This window comes from Fusarium coffeatum, assembly GCF_003316985.1.
Source record: "Fusarium coffeatum strain FIESC_28 chromosome Unknown BRIP53273_contig_372, whole genome shotgun sequence".
Taxonomy (NCBI): domain Eukaryota; kingdom Fungi; phylum Ascomycota; class Sordariomycetes; order Hypocreales; family Nectriaceae; genus Fusarium; species Fusarium coffeatum.
The window spans coordinates 52,521-70,487 of NW_022158161.1; the positions used below are offsets into that span (position 1 = coordinate 52,521).

General features: G+C 49.1%; 6 protein-coding genes across 6 annotated transcripts; 5 read left to right on the forward strand and 1 right to left on the reverse strand.

Annotated features, from left to right (window-relative positions):
• Nucleotides 1–733: 733 nt before the first annotated feature.
• FIESC28_11199 (uncharacterized protein) lies at nt 734–2,247 on the forward strand (the record flags this gene model as incomplete). Its single annotated transcript, XM_031165326.1, has 3 exons — nt 734–1,478; nt 1,526–1,738; nt 1,787–2,247. The coding sequence occupies 3 exons, from the start codon at nt 734–736 to the stop codon at nt 2,245–2,247; spliced, it is 1,419 nt and encodes a 472-aa protein (XP_031010626.1).
• A 615-nt stretch (nt 2,248–2,862) lies between these two features.
• FIESC28_11200 (uncharacterized protein) lies at nt 2,863–6,044 on the reverse strand (the record flags this gene model as incomplete). Its single annotated transcript, XM_031165327.1, has 2 exons — nt 2,863–5,754; nt 5,865–6,044. 2 exons carry the CDS (start codon nt 6,042–6,044, stop codon nt 2,863–2,865), a joined length of 3,072 nt encoding a protein of 1,023 aa, XP_031010627.1.
• A 2,299-nt stretch (nt 6,045–8,343) lies between these two features.
• On the forward strand, nt 8,344–9,643 carry FIESC28_11201 (uncharacterized protein; the record flags this gene model as incomplete). The annotated part of the gene is made up of 2 exons (XM_031165328.1): nt 8,344–8,386; nt 8,433–9,643. 2 exons carry the CDS (start codon nt 8,344–8,346, stop codon nt 9,641–9,643), a joined length of 1,254 nt encoding a protein of 417 aa, XP_031010628.1.
• Nucleotides 9,644–9,963: 320 nt separating this feature from the next.
• FIESC28_11202 (uncharacterized protein) lies at nt 9,964–11,647 on the forward strand (the record flags this gene model as incomplete). Its single annotated transcript, XM_031165329.1, has 3 exons — nt 9,964–10,138; nt 10,194–10,981; nt 11,036–11,647. 3 exons carry the CDS (start codon nt 9,964–9,966, stop codon nt 11,645–11,647), a joined length of 1,575 nt encoding a protein of 524 aa, XP_031010629.1.
• Nucleotides 11,648–13,376: 1,729 nt separating this feature from the next.
• On the forward strand, nt 13,377–15,321 carry FIESC28_11203 (uncharacterized protein; the record flags this gene model as incomplete). The annotated part of the gene is made up of 2 exons (XM_031165330.1): nt 13,377–14,815; nt 14,865–15,321. The coding sequence occupies 2 exons, from the start codon at nt 13,377–13,379 to the stop codon at nt 15,319–15,321; spliced, it is 1,896 nt and encodes a 631-aa protein (XP_031010630.1).
• Nucleotides 15,322–15,757: 436 nt separating this feature from the next.
• FIESC28_11204 (uncharacterized protein) lies at nt 15,758–16,237 on the forward strand (the record flags this gene model as incomplete). Its single annotated transcript, XM_031165331.1, has 1 exon — nt 15,758–16,237. The coding sequence occupies one exon, from the start codon at nt 15,758–15,760 to the stop codon at nt 16,235–16,237; it is 480 nt and encodes a 159-aa protein (XP_031010631.1).
• Nucleotides 16,238–17,967: the final 1,730 nt, after the last annotated feature.

Consider the following 17,967-nt stretch of genomic DNA (forward strand, 5'->3'; position numbering starts at 1 on the left):
GATTTATCTTGGCTGTCCAGGCAATGCTGTAGCGAATATCGTGGCTAAGGCCCTGACTTGGAGAAGCCTAGACATGGACTGATTGTCAGGCACCTAAATTACTCTACCAGCAAAGGAGATGATGAGATGATGAGATGATGAACTACCGAATTAGACAGCAAGTTTGAACAAGGCAGCCGCTTTCCAACCTATTTCCCAGTAGATTACCAACCATTTATTCATAAAACCTTGAAGGCTGACAGAGCATCCGAGGTTATCAATTTGGAATCAGTGAGCAGGCAACAACTTTCAATGTAAAAGTGGTCTTTGTAGAGTACTGGTAGAGATTTTATGTTATCAGCAAATCAAAAGTAACACTCAATTAATCCTGTGACAAACCCATAGCCGCATAATGACTCCTGTTGGCGGTTTCATTCGATATCAAAACCGGGATGTGATACAGACGTTGTTATAAACTCAGAATTAGCGCAGCCTTCAGTGGGCGGCCGCCTAAAGTTCCTAATCAAGTACCCAGCCCCAGGCATCACAATAAGAATCAAACGTCATCAACATCCATAACTCTTTAACGTCTCTACACAATCAGCCGCTTGGATTGAACTACCACTGCACTTGATGCCAGCGACAATGCGGAAACAGGATCGCCTAGCATCGGACCCCACGACTTGACGATCCGATCCTCTTCAGTGGAGGCTATACACACACCACAATCTGACAGCTCCGCCTCGTTACCGCCATGAACACTTCTGAAAAGCGCCGTCCTGGCCCCGGGAACTCGTCTGCCCATACGTTGCGAACAGGCGCCTCGAATAATAATCGAACCAGCAGCATGCCAGCCATGCCGCCGAAAGCTGCCATGCCTTCCAACACCAACGCGACCCCCGAAGAGTCCCATGAGACGAACAGCAGCGGCGGCGGTGCCCCGCTCAAAGAGAAGGAGAGCACGGCCACAGGAGCCAGCAGCACAAAGGACAAGGATCGTGATAAGGAACGCAAGGAACGGAGGGAGAAGAAGGAGAAAGAGCGCGGGCTTGAGGCTGCTCTGAAAGAGAAGGATGAGAGAATCGCGTACCTGGAGAAAGAGATGGGTATCATGGAACGTGAGTTCCACCGCGAATTGGACAAGCTTAGCCAGAACGAAAGCGAGACAGCGACATTTTGGCAAGCGAAGCACAGTGCATTGAACCAGCAATATTTACGGACGGACACCGAGCTACGGCTTTTGCGCGCCGAGGTTGAAGTACGAGAAGGCGAGCGTGAAGAGCTCAGAGAGGGCTGGGAGGTTCTACGGCGAGAACTGAAAGAGCGAGACGAAGAGATTCGGGGACTAAGAGGCCAAGTCCGTGGGCTAAAAGAGTGGGTGAGTAACAGCACGAGAACAGATGGTCAGGAGTGCGACGAGGTCTTTGGCGATGGCATGGCACGATTGGGCAACGGACTTCAAAACTGGGTTATAGTGAACTTCAGGAAAGCCAAAATAAGTGAGTAGTCCTGCTGCTGGTCGAAAGATCTACGTCCTAATAGCTAGCAGATCTGGAGAATCTAGACGAGGCGACATTGGCTGAGATTAGCGAGCTCGTGCCCATGTATGAAGAGCTTGCGTCGACACACAAGGTTTACCTCTTGCAGTCCATTGTATCCAGGATACTAGTCGAGATGGTCTTTGATACCTACTTTGTTGGTTTGACAGAAGAGCAGACGCAGCAGTTCCGGCAATTAGAAAAGCTGATATCTACATATGGTACGTATATAGTTACTTGTCACGATAGTCAATTGCTAATTTTGGCAGCCAACTCTGACGAAGCCATCAATCAATGGAGGTCCTCTACCTTATCTCTGCTCCATAGAGATGCTTCTTCCCTGGAGGAATCAACAGCATCTGTCACCGAGACTATCTTGACACGAATAACCCGAATCCTGGACGCCCTGTGCGGCACATCTTCCTCTGAAGCTCGAGACAGTGGACTGCGAGTTCTTGTTAATAACTCTGTCGAACTGGCGCGACTCGTTGCTGTTCAAAAAGCCGTTCTCCGTGTGAACATGCCTACGGTATTACCGCATCAAAGAGTTATGTTCGAGCCCGAAACAATGGAAGATCTAGGCGGAGAAGACGAAGAATCACTAACTGGAAGAGAAATATGCTGTGTCGCCTTTCCAGGGGTGACCAAGCATGGCGATGAGCACGGAGGCCATTTGCAATACCGAAATATCATACTCAAAGCCAGGGTGCTGTGCAGCCCTGAGCAATAGAAAATACCTACTCAGAACCCTCAGGCTGTCGACAGACATCATGTCTGTTGACATAGCCGGGGTACTCAACAACTCGCTTTATAGCCTTACACTGTACTTGAAGATTCCTGAAATACAAGGTCACGATTCACTAGAGAGCTTGATACACAAATTATATATTACACTACTCATACTGAGATCTGCTTGGGTTTAGTGGGCAGAGAGCAGTCCAAGATGGTTTAGAGTACTGTACATTAATGAATTACGACTATATTTCCACCTATGTCCTCCAAGCAATCATGAAGTGATAGGAAAATAGAACGAACGACAAATCAAAGTTGGTAGATCCTGTGGTGTGGACGACACTTGTACAACTCAGCCAAGTTATCACTTATATCAGCAAGCCTGAATTAGATGAACGACAGATATTTCCCATTCGCCTCCGCTATGACAAAAACCCGACTAAAACTACCGGAAACCCTAAGTACAAGAATATCCATAACCGTACCGACATGCATCGCGTTCAAACAATCTCGCATAAACCTCATCCCAGGCATTATCTCCGTAAACATAATGGACCGCACCAACCGACTAGACATGATATAACTTGTAAACTTGATACCGGGAGTAGCATAACTAGGCACCGTTTGGTTGTTCCGACCCCTTGCCGTCGTCGCTGCCATCCTTTGGTGGTGGGGATGGCGGTTGATCTTCTGCTGCCGCCGCCGCAGCAGCCTCTTCCTCCGCTATCATTTGTCTGAGAAACTCGGCTTCTTCGTCATCCATCTCCTCTTGACCTACTTGGCCCTCATCACCCTCCTCACCGATGGGACTCTCGGGAATGATGCCGTTTTGACGTTGCCAGACCTCGCGTCTGATGCGGTCATCCTTGGCTTTGCGAGCTCGCTCAACCTCCTCAAATCCGCCAGACTTCTTGAGCTTGCCGTCCGCAACGAAGTTGATGATTTCGCGGTGCATGGGATTAACATGTCGTGTCGCAAGCTCTTTCTGGCGTAGTTTCTCGGCACGCTCAATAGCTTCGAGACGATCTTCGTGGTTTGGCTGCAGCGCTCTCACCTCGCCGAGAACACCCTCCTTTGCCGCGCTCTGATCGGAGCTGTTGCCAAGGTTGATAAGACCCTTTGAGAATTGTCGAGCGGTTCCTGCACTAGCACCGGTGCCATTGTCCTTCATCTGTTCCTTGGTTGCCTGTTCCACAAGCGTAAACGTTTCTGAAGCTTTCTCTAGATCATCTCGCAGATCAACCAAAAGATCTTCCATAAGACGAAGCTCGTCACGACCCTGGCAGACGTCTTCCAGCTCCTTCTCCCAGATTTTGGTCCAAATGGGCTTCTCCTGAGTCATGTACTCTTCCATTCTCTTCAGTTCCTTGCTCAACGTCGAGATATCTTTGCCGACAGAATCCAGCTGTCGTGGGAGAGGTCGGACACCGCGGTGCACCACGTCCTTGCGCAGATCCTCGATGAGATCCTGGAGGTCGTCCACTTTACCAACCAATCGATCAGAGTCGCTATTGAGCTGCTTGCGGCCGCTGGTAACGTATGAGTAGCCTGCATCGCCCTCGATATCGGGAATAGCAGCCCTGGCTGTGGCAACCTTGACATTAGCAGCTTTGCTGCGAATAGTAGCCATGGAGTCCTGGATGTCGGCTTGAAAATTCGAATAGGTTTGGCGCATGACAGCCAGATCCTGTCTCAGACTCTTCAATTCTCCTAGGTGACTGTTATTCAATTTCCGGCCTGAAGTGAACTGTGTCTTGGCTCCATCAGTGGAGGCGGCTGAGGAAGGTGGTGACAGTGCCAGTCGAGCCATTTCGTTCACTGCTTCCTGCTGTCGGTCTGAGACTCGTTGTATAGCCGCTCCTTGATCAGTTACTGTTTGCTTAACGTCGCGGACGATCTCAGTCAAGGACGCAATTCCGTCGTCGATATGCCTCTTGACCTCGTCTAGGGCCTCCACATTCAGGACAAGAACGGTTCGATCCTTAACATCTGCCAAGTCTTCAAGTTCATGCCGTACACCAGAGACGGGGTCCTGAATATAGATTTCGGGAAGATCGGCGCCATTGTGTTGTGTATTCCAAGAAAACTTTTCGATAAACGCAAGTTGCAGTCGCCCGATTGTAAGCTCGGCCCTTCCTTCAGGTAGAACAAACTTCTTGACTTTAGATTTATACTGGAGGAACAAGGTCAGATCCTTTGAGGGTGTTGGCGGGGGAGAGTCCTGGAAGTATGATGTTTCGGTAGGTTTTGGTGGTGGCGTGGGCGCAACTTCAGGTTGGGGCTTGGGCTTCTCAATCTTTGGTGTTTCTGGTGCATTGCCATCATCCTGATAGAACATAGGGTCAGTAGGAGGCCCGCTGAGCGTCGCACTGGCCGCATATGCTTCATCTGGAGTTTGAGGCACTGGACTATCTATTTTGGCGGGCAGTTCTGCCGGAGGGTTTTCTTCGGAAACCTTGTCTGGTATCCTTACGGGAGAGTCCTCCGCCGTGTTTGCTCGCAAAGACTGGCTTGAGTTATTGCGATTGTGTCGGATAGACTGTCGACCCTGCACCGCGCGTAGCGATTCTCGAACCTCCTTTCTTCCTCTGTTAGGGATGGGTGAGTTCTGCGAGGGCAAGATTGGAACACCATTGGCACCTCCCAGGTGCTTCGATATCTGATATTGAGAGTACCGACGTGAAGCTCGTCGTTCGAGATCTCCACCCTTCTGCAGAGCTGCGAGGGCGCTCGAAGTGTTGTCGGGCGGAGGGGGTGGCGGAGGAGGGAACGAATCGATATTGAGTTCTCCGGAAGGCGCAGGAGGCGCAGGAGGTCCTGATGGAATTGAACTGTCGCCTTCGGGATAAGGTGGCACTACCGGCATATTCTGCATCGTGTTGCTCGAAAGTGAAGATTGTTCTGATATCGCGGATACTCGAGACGAGTCCCGCTGGGCGTTGAAGCGGCGCGGAGATCGGTTACTACCACTCGACGAAGGCAGATTCTCAGTCGGCTGCGCCTCGGGCTGAGGCTGAAACCCATTCTCTAATCCCTCCTCCAACATGTTGGTGAGTCCGCTGTTGCCGCTGCCAACAGTGCTGATGCTGGTTGCTCTATCGGGTGGTGCATGGCCGTCGCGATCTCGAGCTTGTTTCTGACGAAGCTTCTGTTGTTTGCGCTTTAGGCCGTGTAGCAAATTGATGATTATGTCGCGGATCCTGGGCAGATATTTCTCTAAACTCTCGGCGCTGGCCTCTTGGCTCAGCGTTGCCTCAAGGATATGTCGCAGTGAATCGGGTACGTTTCCTAGATCGGATGTGTCAACATGAATGGCAGTAAATGCGCGGCAAGCCATGTTGAACTCGTATCCCAGACGCACGTAGACATCTGACACCTGGCTATCTGTAGCTTGCCCGCGCGACCATTGTGTCAGTGTCTCTAGGAGTTGTTTTGTGGCAACGAGCAGGTGCGTAACGCTCTTTTCGATCTGCGATAGAGGCATATTGGAACCGCTACCGGAACCCTGGAGAACAACAACGTCAGTATCTTGGTTGCAATCAGGCTTGGGCAAACGTGGGGCAGCAGGGCTCGGCAGGGGCACAATCTTGCCCACGTTGCAGATTATATACTCACTTCACGATTCATCCTTCGAGAACCGGCCGACTGTACAGATCTTGCCGAGGCGCTCGATGCTCGAGCCTGGAGCGCTGGTGAAATGGACCGAACAGGAACATTGGGCGGTGGTCCAGGCTCGGCGCCAGGCGAACGGCGATGGGCAAAGGCGCGTTGGGAGCCGGATGATGGAGCTTGCATGTTGGCTTATGCTTGAGATATATTTGTGTTCGCAACTAGAAATATGTGCTCGATTGAAGTCGAGGAAGAAGAAGGAGAGGTAGCCTCGTTTAAACGCGATGCTTCGAAGATCGAGCGCAGAGGGAATTCCTTAATGATCGGATTTCGGTGGCCTTCGAGGGGCAAGAGGCATCATCAAAACGAATGGACCGTAGAGAAATCGCAAAAGCGGGCGTTGAAGGTCGTCCAAGGCGTCGCAAGGAGACTAGAAAGAGTTCGTTGTAGCGAGAGTACCGAGAGCGGCTATAAAAGAAGAGAGATGTTGAGGTTGAGTACAGCAAAGCACAGTATGAGGGTGCGCACGATGGATGATGATGGTGGATGGATACAATAACTGACCTATCTGCACCTCATCAGTGACGAGACGGGACCCAATAGCTGAAAGTCCAGTGCCCAGCCCAACCCAACCTTGATCCATCCATCCAATCCACCTAGGCTATGGCTTAGTACTGTAGATGGGACCCCTGCACTATAGCACGTGCCACTGTAGCGCAAGGTTTAGAGCCTGAAAGCATCCATTTAAACATCAAGGCATTGAATGTTTGAGATCATAGGATTCAGTGAGTCAGTTTAAGTGTATTAGAACAAGATTTAGATTGTCCATCTTCCATAAGCCTCTGCAGTTTAACCGCTAGATCCTCTATCGCCCCCAACAAGGCAGTCTGTAATCCATATATTGAATTCACCCAACCCCAACTTGAGTTCCAATAAACGAGAGCCTCTTACAACCGCCATCTAACGTTCAACAACCGTTGAGGCGGTGGATTGATTGGAATGGATGTCCTCACCAAGCCAAACTCTTTTTGACATTATCTTAAATCAAATTTCGAGATGAATCCTGAGCTTAAACGTCCGAGGGCTTATGCACGAACCAAAAGTTTTATATAACATGATAATAATTCCAGCAAGACACCCTATACCAATGCCATTGTTTATGCCCGATTTCCCGTACTATAGTTTCGCTCGACGTGCTATATGGCGCAAAATAGCTGCTCTGTCGGCTAGGGAACGGCTTTAACGCTACAGCCGTCTTGGCTGTCAAGCATTAGCCTTCGTTTCATGGATCTGGGGTCGGTAGGGCCTTGTTTCATGGTTTCGATAAAATGCTCCGTTGATACTAGCACAGAGTAGGGCAGCACGCAGTGTTTGTGTATCCTAAACAGGTGACTCTTTGTAGCTGTCAGTAATAGACTGCGTCTTTATGCATCTCAACAACTGCACAGAGCATCAGCAACCATATTATGGCTGTTGTTAAAGGCTATGCCTGTCACGTAGCCATGTGTCGAATATATGATCATCAAACCGGAGTAGCTATGAAGGTATCAGAAAGGTTGATCTCTAAACTTTAAGACGTGGGGAACAGAAAGTAACTTGAAGATACCAGTCTTGAAATATTATCTGTCATAAATTTAGCAGCCATGCAGGCTCTCTGATTAAAGTCTGGCCAGGAACGTATTATTTTTGGGCAATGTCCAACTTACACGATCACCTCGCCTGGCACAACAAGCGGGAACGGACTTTTACTCCAACTTCCTACTCCGGTTGTTGAATATTACACTAAGTTGACCCAACGTAAGAGTGACAGGTTGGAGAATATGCTATTTTGGACACTGCAACCATTTCATCATCACTGTTTATCAGTATTCGAGGACTTGACAGCTCAGAGCACATGTGATGTAACATGTGAATATGTTAATGCTACCCCGGATCACTTAGGGCATTTTCCCTTTGCATTCTAAGCATACAGTACAGGTCAACATGGCGGGATACACGGCGCCGAGCATCTGCCATTGATGCTAACACATATTGTTGTGATAGCGGACCCCGCGGACATCTATCTGGCTATGATAGAAGACTAGATAAAGCGGCCTTACGGAAAGGTGCAACGTTGACTTGTAGAACCTACACTGTTGGGTGGCTGTCATCCTATTTACAGCGCAGCCAGCACGTCGAATAGACTACCAGAAGTGGCTTAACGTGGGTTCAGCTGGGCTGAACTTTGAAGCCGCTTCACCCGTCGGGGTTCATCGAGACTCCTTCAGCTCCGGCTGCGGGCTAATGGTCGATACTGTGCTTGTCTGGAAACCAAGCCACCACGATGAAGCAACGTGGTTGCGGTTACAGGAAACAACTGTATTTAAATGACGAGAGTGCCCAGCCATCAACAGATATGATAGTCTCATTATCTCCCATTCAACGGGATCATAGCCATAGTCCTCCTCCACTTACACCACATACCTCTTAAACAAATAATTTAAAGATGGGCAACCGAAAGATAGCAATCATTGGAGCAGGTCCAGCTGGTACGAGTCCTTCATCAGATAAAGATGCTTTCACTGACATATCCAGGATGCTTGTTAGCAAGGCTTCTTCATTTGGCAGGCGCAGAAGTCACTGTCTTTGAAGGAGAGGCTCACCCCAACTTCCGATCCCAAGGAGGTACTCTGGATCTACACACCGCTACAGGTCTTGCAGCCCTCAAAGAAGCACGGGTCTTTGATGAGTTTCTCAAGCACGCTCGCTATGACGGCCAGTACATGGCCATCGTAGACAAGAATTTAGAATATCACCTCGTGAAGACCGCAGTCGGCAAATACAACAAGATTGAAGAACGGCCCGAGATTGATCGTTCCAGCCTCAGAGAAATACTATCAAAGTCACTGCCCGAGGGCATGATCCGATGGGGTCACCATCTCAAGAAGATTGAAGGTCGAAGTCTTGTTTTCAACCACACCATTGTCGACGGATTCGATCTCATTGTTGGCGCAGACGGCGCGTGGAGCAAAGTACGAAAGGAGATTGATCCAAATCTTGTCCCAGAGTTTGCAGGCATCGGAATGCATGAGCTGGAAATCACAGACGCCGAAAACAACGCCTCAGATCTGTACAAGCTTGTGAATCGAGGAAGCATCTTTGCCAGCACAGATGGTAACCGCACATCTGTCCAACAGATGGGTGATGGCAGTTTGAACATATATTGCAGTTTCGTCACCGAAGACCCAGACTGGTACAAGCCGGAGAACTGCGATTACAACCCTCATGATCTGAAAGAGACAACACAGGCGTTACTTGAGACAAGGTTCCAGGATTGGGACCCTCGGCTCAAACAAGCAATCGAATTATCCAATGGCCGTTGCAATCCACGTTCACTTTATATGCTTCCCGTCGGTAGCAAATGGGAGCATAAACAGGGACTGACTCTTATTGGAGACGCCGCCCATCTCATGACACCTTACGCTGGTGAAGGTGTAAACCAGGCTCTCGATGATGCGATGCGACTTGCAAAGATTATTAATGAAGCTGCGAACGAAGACGACCAAGAACTGGACAAGGCGATCAAGGGTTTCGAAACATACATGTTTGCACGCGTCGCTCCTGTCCAACAACTCACATGGGATTTGTTGCGAGACTGGATGTATACGCCTGGAGCACCAAAAACTGTTATGGCAAAGTCCATGAGCAGACATGTGAGGCATCGACTGCCATGGGCGCTTCAACCGTTTGGCGTTGCGGCTGTGCACGGTTACTTCTTTTTGAAGAACATGCATTTGGTCAGTTGAAAGGTATCGTGACATAAGTTCAATGAAGAATAGAGTGTGAGAATGAATTACTGGTTGGTATGGATGCCGGAACTGTCGGTAGTTATTATTGGTAGCTGTTAGTGAGATACTTTTACTTTATACAAGCCATGGATGACAACATAAGTATCTCCTTGACTAGCATCAATTGTAGATGTCCCATGTGACCAGGGGTGCTGATCATCCATCATAAGAACCCCGGATCCACGAATCTCCCTCCCTCATGACCACTTCACCATAGCCTCGTGGAATTGCATTGAAGGCAATCCGCACGAACGCTACGGCTACTGTATCGCGATACGATGGATAGCTCCCAAGCGCCGCTGATTGCGGGCCATGGCGACGAAGAAGAGGAGCTCGATTATGATTCTGCCCAAGGGTCCCCCATCGAAGCGGGCAAGACGGAGAGCGGAATGCCTAGTGTATTTGTCTTGGCATTGACATTCGCTGCTGGTATCAGCGGTCTACTATTTGGATGTATGTATCCATTGTGCGTTATACTCGTCGAGTTTGTGCTGACAAGAACCCGCAGATGATACAGGAGTCGTTTCCGCTACCCTCGTTTCGATAGGAACATCGCTCTCGAACCGCGAACTAACCTCGATGGACAAATCGATCATTACTTCTTCCACGTCGCTCTTCGCACTTATCATATCGCCCTTTTCATCCGTTCTCGCCGATCGACTCGGACGCAAACATGTTATCCTCTACGCCGACATTCTCTTTATCGCGGGCGCCCTATTACAAGCATGGAGTTCTACAGTTCCGATCATGGTCGCAGGGCGGTGCATTATCGGTGCTGGAGTCGGCGCTGCCAGCTTCGTTGTGCCGTTGTACATTGCTGAAGTGGCGCCAGCTGCGCATCGAGGGCGTCTGGTAACGCTGAACATTATGTTTATTACATTGGGACAGGTCATTGCGTATATCGTCGGATGGGCTTTCTCGACCTATGGCTCTCAAGCCACAGGATGGCGATGGATGGTTGGCCTGGGTGCGTTGCCCGCGATCATACAAGGAGGTATGATTGCTTTTATGCCCGAGACACCTCGATGGCTGGTCAAGGTTGGTAGATCCAGCACAGCTAAGGAGGTTATTCGACGGGTCAATGGTGACGCATTGCAACACAATGCAGATGCAGTTATCAAGGAGATCGAGCTTGAAGTACGAGAGGAGCAGGAGGCGCAACGATTGCGTGATCACCGGGCATCCAGCCGTTGGAAGTGGCTTGGTGGATGGGAAACTCTCGTCAGTGAAGGAAGAAACCGCAGGGCTTTGGCTATCGCGTGCCTACTTCAAGGGCTGCAACAGCTTTGTGGCTTCGTGAGTAACCAAACAAACGACTACAATTTCTACAAATGGCTAATACTTTCACAGAACTCTCTGATGTACTTTTCTGCAACCATCTTCACAGTTATCGGCTTCCAGAGCCCTACACTTACCTCGATGGTGGTGGCCGTTACAAATTTCCTCGGAACAGTTGCTGCGTTGGGACTCGTTGATCGCATCGGCCGAAGGAGAGTGCTCCTATACTCGATCCCTTTCATGATGGTTGGCTTGTTGCTGTCGGCCTACGGATTCTCGTTCCTTTCGCTAGCAGCCGGAGTCAACACAGCCCCCGAGGAACCCCCTGCTACTACGGGACATGAGATGGCGGCCCTCACCATCCTTGTGAGCATCATGGTCTATGTCGCCGCGTACGCGCTGGGTCTCGGTAACGTCCCCTGGATGCAAAGCGAGTTATTCCCATTGGCGGTTCGATCGCTCGGTAGCGGTGTAGCAACGGCCACAAGCTGGGCCGCCAATTTCGTTGTGGGTTTGACGTTCTTGCCATTGATGGACCTGCTGAGCCCGTCTTGGACATTCGTATTGTATGCGATCATCTGCGGCGGGGGATACTTCTTGGTGTGGCGCATCTATCCCGAGACGGCGGGCTTGAGTCTTGAAGAAGCAACGGCTTTGCTGGACGACGGTTGGGGCGTTCGATAGTGCATCCTGATTTAGTAAATAGATAAACATCATGATATAAACAAAGCCAGCTATCTCTCGGAATTGACATCGAAACGATAAGAATATTTGTTTTCTTGGCCGTAGTTCCGAGAGTGTTCCGTGGGTAACAAGACGGAAATTCGGAAGGTGACGACCGGGTTATACACGGTAAACCACGGCATGTTGAGCAAGGAAATAAACAGAAACAAAGACAAAGGCAAAGAAAAGCACGGGAATTGAAAGTGAGTGAGGATGGGAATCGCTGTGGCCGAAAAAGTTACATCACCGTGCATGTCTAAGCTTGTTCGAGAAGCTTAAAGGTGGAACCACTTCGGCATCACACTCGGCCGGCTCCCTCCATTGGCTGGGGCCATTTTGGTGATTTGCGCAACGAAGCGAAATACGATGGGATGAAATGCGTGTAAGATCCATAACAAGGGAGGAGGAGGAGAAGAAGGATTCTGTTGATGGTGTTGACAGCAAGTCAGCAAAAGGAACCCGCAAGCATTACGATAACCGGATATTACTGCAGGGACCAATTCAACGGTTAGACAGTTAACAGTCACAATCCAAGACATCGAGTTCATGCTGTATCCATGATTCATACAGCTCAGGGGCATCTTGTCAATAAACGACTTGGTCCATGCTTCAAATAAATCTTGAATTCCCCGTTGATACCGTAGATGGATCTAGGGGGCCATCAGGGGCAAGGGAACCTTTGAAGCCCAAATATGGAGACGGTCAGTCACTGGCTTGAGAAAAAGAAGATTGGAATTGAGATAGTATCCATGCACGGCAATTCGGCCCAAGACACAGAGATCGATTGACTCATCTGATTTGTTTTTCTCGCTGTTGTCTTGCTTACCAAGATGATCCGCAAGCACGGTGCATTTTATCAGTAAGCTGGCCGCATCAAACGCCCTCACTGATCAATAATCGTTGGAAGGGAGCAGGAGAAAGCCCTGCGGATATAGCGTCTATCAATCGGATATAGGACTCAGCTGCAGGCTGCAGACAGCAGTAGAGACTCACTGATAAGTGACTGCAGATGGGTGCTCGGACCTTGTCTAGCCTGTGCGGCGCCGTGCCGAGCGTGGGTGCCGAAGAATTAGTGGATCCTTGTCCCGGAGCAAAGAATTTTTCTCTCGTGGTTGCCAGGGTCTGGCTGTTTGGGTCGTTGGACTGATCTGGTTCCTCGGTGGTAACGTTAGTAATGAATGGATCTCTGGTTTCATTTCTCGGCCAAGAGATTGGCACTAGGAATCGAGTGGACTCATTCGTACCTCGTCTAAGTCGATTACTTATACATGGCATCACCCTATTTTCGCCTCTTGTTTATGATATTCTTCATACTCCAGTACTTAAGACTGTTTTCAGCGTGTTAATTCGAGTCAATACCCTTCTCTTTTCTATTACATATTCCTGACTCGAACTTGACTCAAATTTGACTTGTCTTACTTGACCCTTTTCGTACTGGCTACAGCTAGCGTCGCGATTGAATCCGTCTCGCCTTTTCCCGACGAACCAGCCATTATCGGGTTTTAGCGTCATAGTTGGTTACGCTGCAGCTTATAACAAGACGGGAACCAGAAAGGAAAACTAGAGAGGTTATATACTGGATACATTCCGCCCACCCCTTTTTCTCTGCTTAATTTGCAATACCTTTCCGCATCGCAATTGCTCTAGTACAATACGCCTACTTGATTGAACTCCAGAAACTACACCAACGATGTCGGGGAACATCGTGGACCAGGAGCTGCTGGACGCAGAGCGCGCAGCATCTCCTCAGCGTTACCAACAGCGCGACAGTGCTGAAATCGAGCGAGTCATCTCCAACTCTACCGTCTCATCTTCATCCTCCGAGAACTCAGCCCGTCGACGAAGCCGTTCCATCGGCCAATACAACAGCATCAGCCGTGTCTCGACCCAGAACGACCTTGAGCGCCATCCCACTGCACTCAGCCGAATTCAAACCGCTCGTAGCCAGCACAATGCCACCGTCGGAGGTAGTCTGCGATCCCGAACTGCTTCGCGCGCCTCAAGGAAGCCTCTGCCCAACTTTGGCGCTGGAAAGCCTTATCCACCTCCCTTGCCTGAGCAGGAACAGTATGTTGTCGAGTTCGATGGACCCAATGATCCTATGCACTCGCAAAATTGGCCATTGAAGAAGAAGCTTATTACTGCTGCTGTTCTGGGTTTCACCACCATGACATCTGCCTTCACATCCTCCATTTTCTCTGCTGCTACTATGGTTGTTTCCGCAGAGTACAATGTTGGCAATGAAGTTGGTCTCTTGGGAACTACTTTCTACGTGCTTGGCTTCGCTTTCGGACCTTCTCTTTGGGCTCCTCTGTCTGAGTTGAAAGGACGTCGTTTGCCGATTCTCATCTCAATCTTTGGTTTCTCCGTCTTCTCAATTGGTTGTGCTACTGGCAAGGATATTCAGACCATTCTGCTCTGTCGGTTCTTTAGTGGTTTCTTTGGTGCTTGTCCTCTTGCTGTCGTTGCAGCTGTCTTCTCCGACATGTTCGACAACCGTACTCGAGGTACTGCCATCACTCTGTTCTCCATGTCCGTCTTCACTGGTCCTCTTCTCGCTCCCTTCATTGGTGGTTTCATCGTTGAATCTCACCTTGGCTGGCGCTGGACCGAGTATCTCGCCTCCATCATGGGTTTCACTGCTCTCATTCTCGACGTCATCTTTTTGGAGGAGACTTACCCTCCTGTCATTCTCATCGCCAAGGCGGCTGATCTGCGACGTCGCACAAAGAACTGGGGTATCCATGCCAAGCAGGAGGAAATCGAGGTTGATTTCAAGGAGCTTGTGCAGAAGAACTTTTCTCGACCTCTTCGTCTGCTCTTCACCGAGCCCATCATTCTCTTGCTCTCCATCTACATGAGTTTCATCTATGGTCTTCTCTACCTTTTCCTTACCGCCTACCCGCTTGTCTTTGTCGGTGTTCACGGCTTCAGCTCTGGCCAGTCTGGTCTCTGCTTCTTCGGTATGATCATTGGTCAGCTCATTGCTGGTGCCTCGGTCATTGCTATGCAGCCCTGGTACATCCGAAAGCTTGAAGCCAACAATGGCATTCCTATTCCCGAATGGCGACTTCCAAATGTCATGGCTGGTGGTGTCTCCTTCACCATCGGTATCTTCTGGTTTGGATGGTAAGTTACCCGCAAACACTTTGATCAAATTAGTACTAACCTCTACCAGGACTGGATACACCTCCAACATTCACTGGATTGTTCCCGCTCTGAGTGGTCTTTTCACAGGCTTCGGTCTCATGTCCATCTTCCTTCAGGCTCTCAACTACCTTGTCGATGCCTATCTCATGTTCGCCGCCTCAGCCATTGCTGGCAACACCTTCCTCCGATCCCTTTGCGGTGCCGGTTTCCCTCTCTTTGCCCGCCAAATGTTTGATGGCATGGGCATTCAATATGCCGCCACTCTTCTCGGCTGCGTTGCTGCCGTGCTTGCGCCCATTCCCTTCATCTTCTACCGATATGGTGCCAAGATTCGCGCGAAGAGCAAGTATGCTCCCACTGCTCCTCCTGCCCCTGGATCTGGTTCTTCTGCCGAGGAGGACGAGAAGGAGACTGGCAATGACACTGCTTTGGCGGCTGTCAGATCTCGACGTGACAGCGTTGGCAGCAGAAAGGAAACCGCCTAAACCTCACTACCATCTCTATTTACACGTTCTGCTAGTTTGACGACTGGCACCAACATCTAATGACGTTATCGCATCATCTACCCTGAAAGCAAGGCGTTTTTCTTTTGACTTGGGCTTGTGAGATGATGACGGTGTAGCGCGTTTGCACAAAAAGTTATTTGTTTTTAGATACCACGTTAGGAAATTTGCCCCAGATTATATGTACTTGCTCATGATATGAGACGGCTATGGAACGTTTTGATTTCATGTAATACCCTAATTAATACAAATTACAAACATCTTAAACTTGTAAGAGTCTCAATTACCAGAACAAACAGTCCAGTGAAGTAAGGGGGGAGGAAGTGAATGGATGGTTGCCTATTTCTGCAGCATAAATTCTGCTCTTTTGGAAGCTGAAGATCAACTCTGTCTTCCTTTATCACATAACTCAACAGTCATGAGATCCCTCTTCAACTCCATCATGCCGCCTCGTCGTCATTCGAAATGGCTACCCTTCAGGCGGAATAAGCCTTCCTCCAGCCAATCTTCTTCCTCGACAACCTCTCCCGCCGACAAGGTTCCTTCAACCAACCAACCCTCATCTTTGATGCCCTCTCCTGTCCCTAGTATCACTTCAACCACCAAGCTCTCTTCTTTGCCAACCTCTCCCGTCCCTGGAGTTCCTTCAACGAACGAACCCCCATTTTCAGCAATATCTCCTGCACCTAGTATTCCATCAATCGACCAAATTGCTCCCTCAACAATCTCTCTCACCCCCAGTGTTCCTTTCATAGGTACGGGCGATGAGGCAGACCGCGTGTTCCACACCCTCGAACTTGCACAGCAGATTGTGTACGAGCTGGAGCTTAGTGATTTCTTCAGAGCTTTGCCTATCACCAAGGCGCTATGGGAGAGCGAGATACCAGAGCGTGTCTAGATCGATCATCTCAAGCGACTGGGATATCCGGATTATGTCATTCGCAATACTTCACATTGTCTACGGACATGCTATCTATCTATCAGCCAGGCTGCTTTCGCCATTGGTGATGGCGTCCCTTCTATATCAAAACGAATCAAGATGGAAACAATCAGGAAGAAAGACTAGATATACTCGAAGTGCGAACAAAATATGGAACCTCCTTTTGTACTTCAATCTTCTGATGATGGAGAAACGGATCTCAAATTTTGGCAAGGGAAAACTACGGATCCTTTATTCAGCGCAAATTGCAGGATTGGCCTTTGACGGCCACGTATTTTGACCAGTTTTCCTCTGGAGGAAACTATCCAAGAAGAGATTGGCACTTTTACGATAAGTTCGCTGTCAGCACCTACCAGCTCCCCGGAGACAGAGAAAGGAAAATGTATCTCATGATCGAATTTTGGGACAAACAAGCCCAGAAACGTGGAGAGTCAATCTTCCATGTAACTGACTTATGGTCAGAGAATTACCCCAATACCTCTGTCACGTTAGAGGACGGTTCCTATGAAATGAAGCTACTCCTCAGTCCCAGTCCCTCGCCTGGTCGTATGCATTATTTTTCGGATCAAGCCAACCACTATTTGACATATGGGAACCAAAACAGTGTCAAATCATGGGGTCTTGAAACCCTAGAAGTGATATTTGAACGCAGCCTATCGGTTGAGGACAAGAAGGAGCGCGGATGCTCTCTTGCTGTGGAAGACGGTATTATGTTCTTGCGCGATAAGTCATTGCCGGACGGGACCACCTGTGGGTGGGCAGTAAACGGAAAACGTATATCTAACAAGGTTGCTGAGAGGCTCGCGCCGTCAGCTCTTGATCCCCCTGACTGGCATCGCACCACGATTTATTTGCATTCACGGGATCGCTCACCACTACCCCTGCTGAGATATACTGATGGAAGGATTGTACCTCTTGGTTCTGGCCGTCGTTGTGGTACACTCTATGATAGATTCCTGTTTACCATTAGTCTAGACATAGACTCTACAAGAGAATGTACATGTTGGGCGATGGATATTAGTACGAAGGAAGGGGAGAGGATCAACTCAACATGTCTGGCAATCCAGGAAAACTATACCTGGTTCGTTGATATCCTCGGACGGCTAGTGATAATGTATCAAGACGCAGATGGACACATGGAAGAATGGGAAATGATAGATTTCCGAGGAGTACAGACGTAAGAGGGACAGAACGAAGAAGTCTCTGATATCAGATCTCAGAATCTATTGTACCTACTCAGTATTAGAAGAAATTGATGCGTATTTGCCCGTCTATGTCCTGTTTCATGTCACCATATACTCAGAAGACTGCCTCATCTCTGGGTCCATCTTAGGACATAAAAGTACGCTCGCCTTCTAAGCTTCGTCGTAGAAAGTAAACTACACAAAAAGAATAAATTAGCCTACTTGTTTATTATCCTTGAATCTTTCCAACTCAAGTGGTAATCCTCATGAGGCAGGTAATAATTAGAGGTCGTCTTATACAATAGAGTGGTCTAGCCAGGTTGGGCGTGGTGTGCACAGACTTGAAGCGAACCCCTGTTGAATAATTTTGTCAGCCATGACTCGACCTAATTTGAAATCTGCTTAATCTCATCTCACTCCCCATTTCTTCTTCCTACATAAACAGAATCTCAGCCCTACAAGGCTCATCCCTTAAGCCACTCTCGTTAAAAAAAAAAAAAAAAA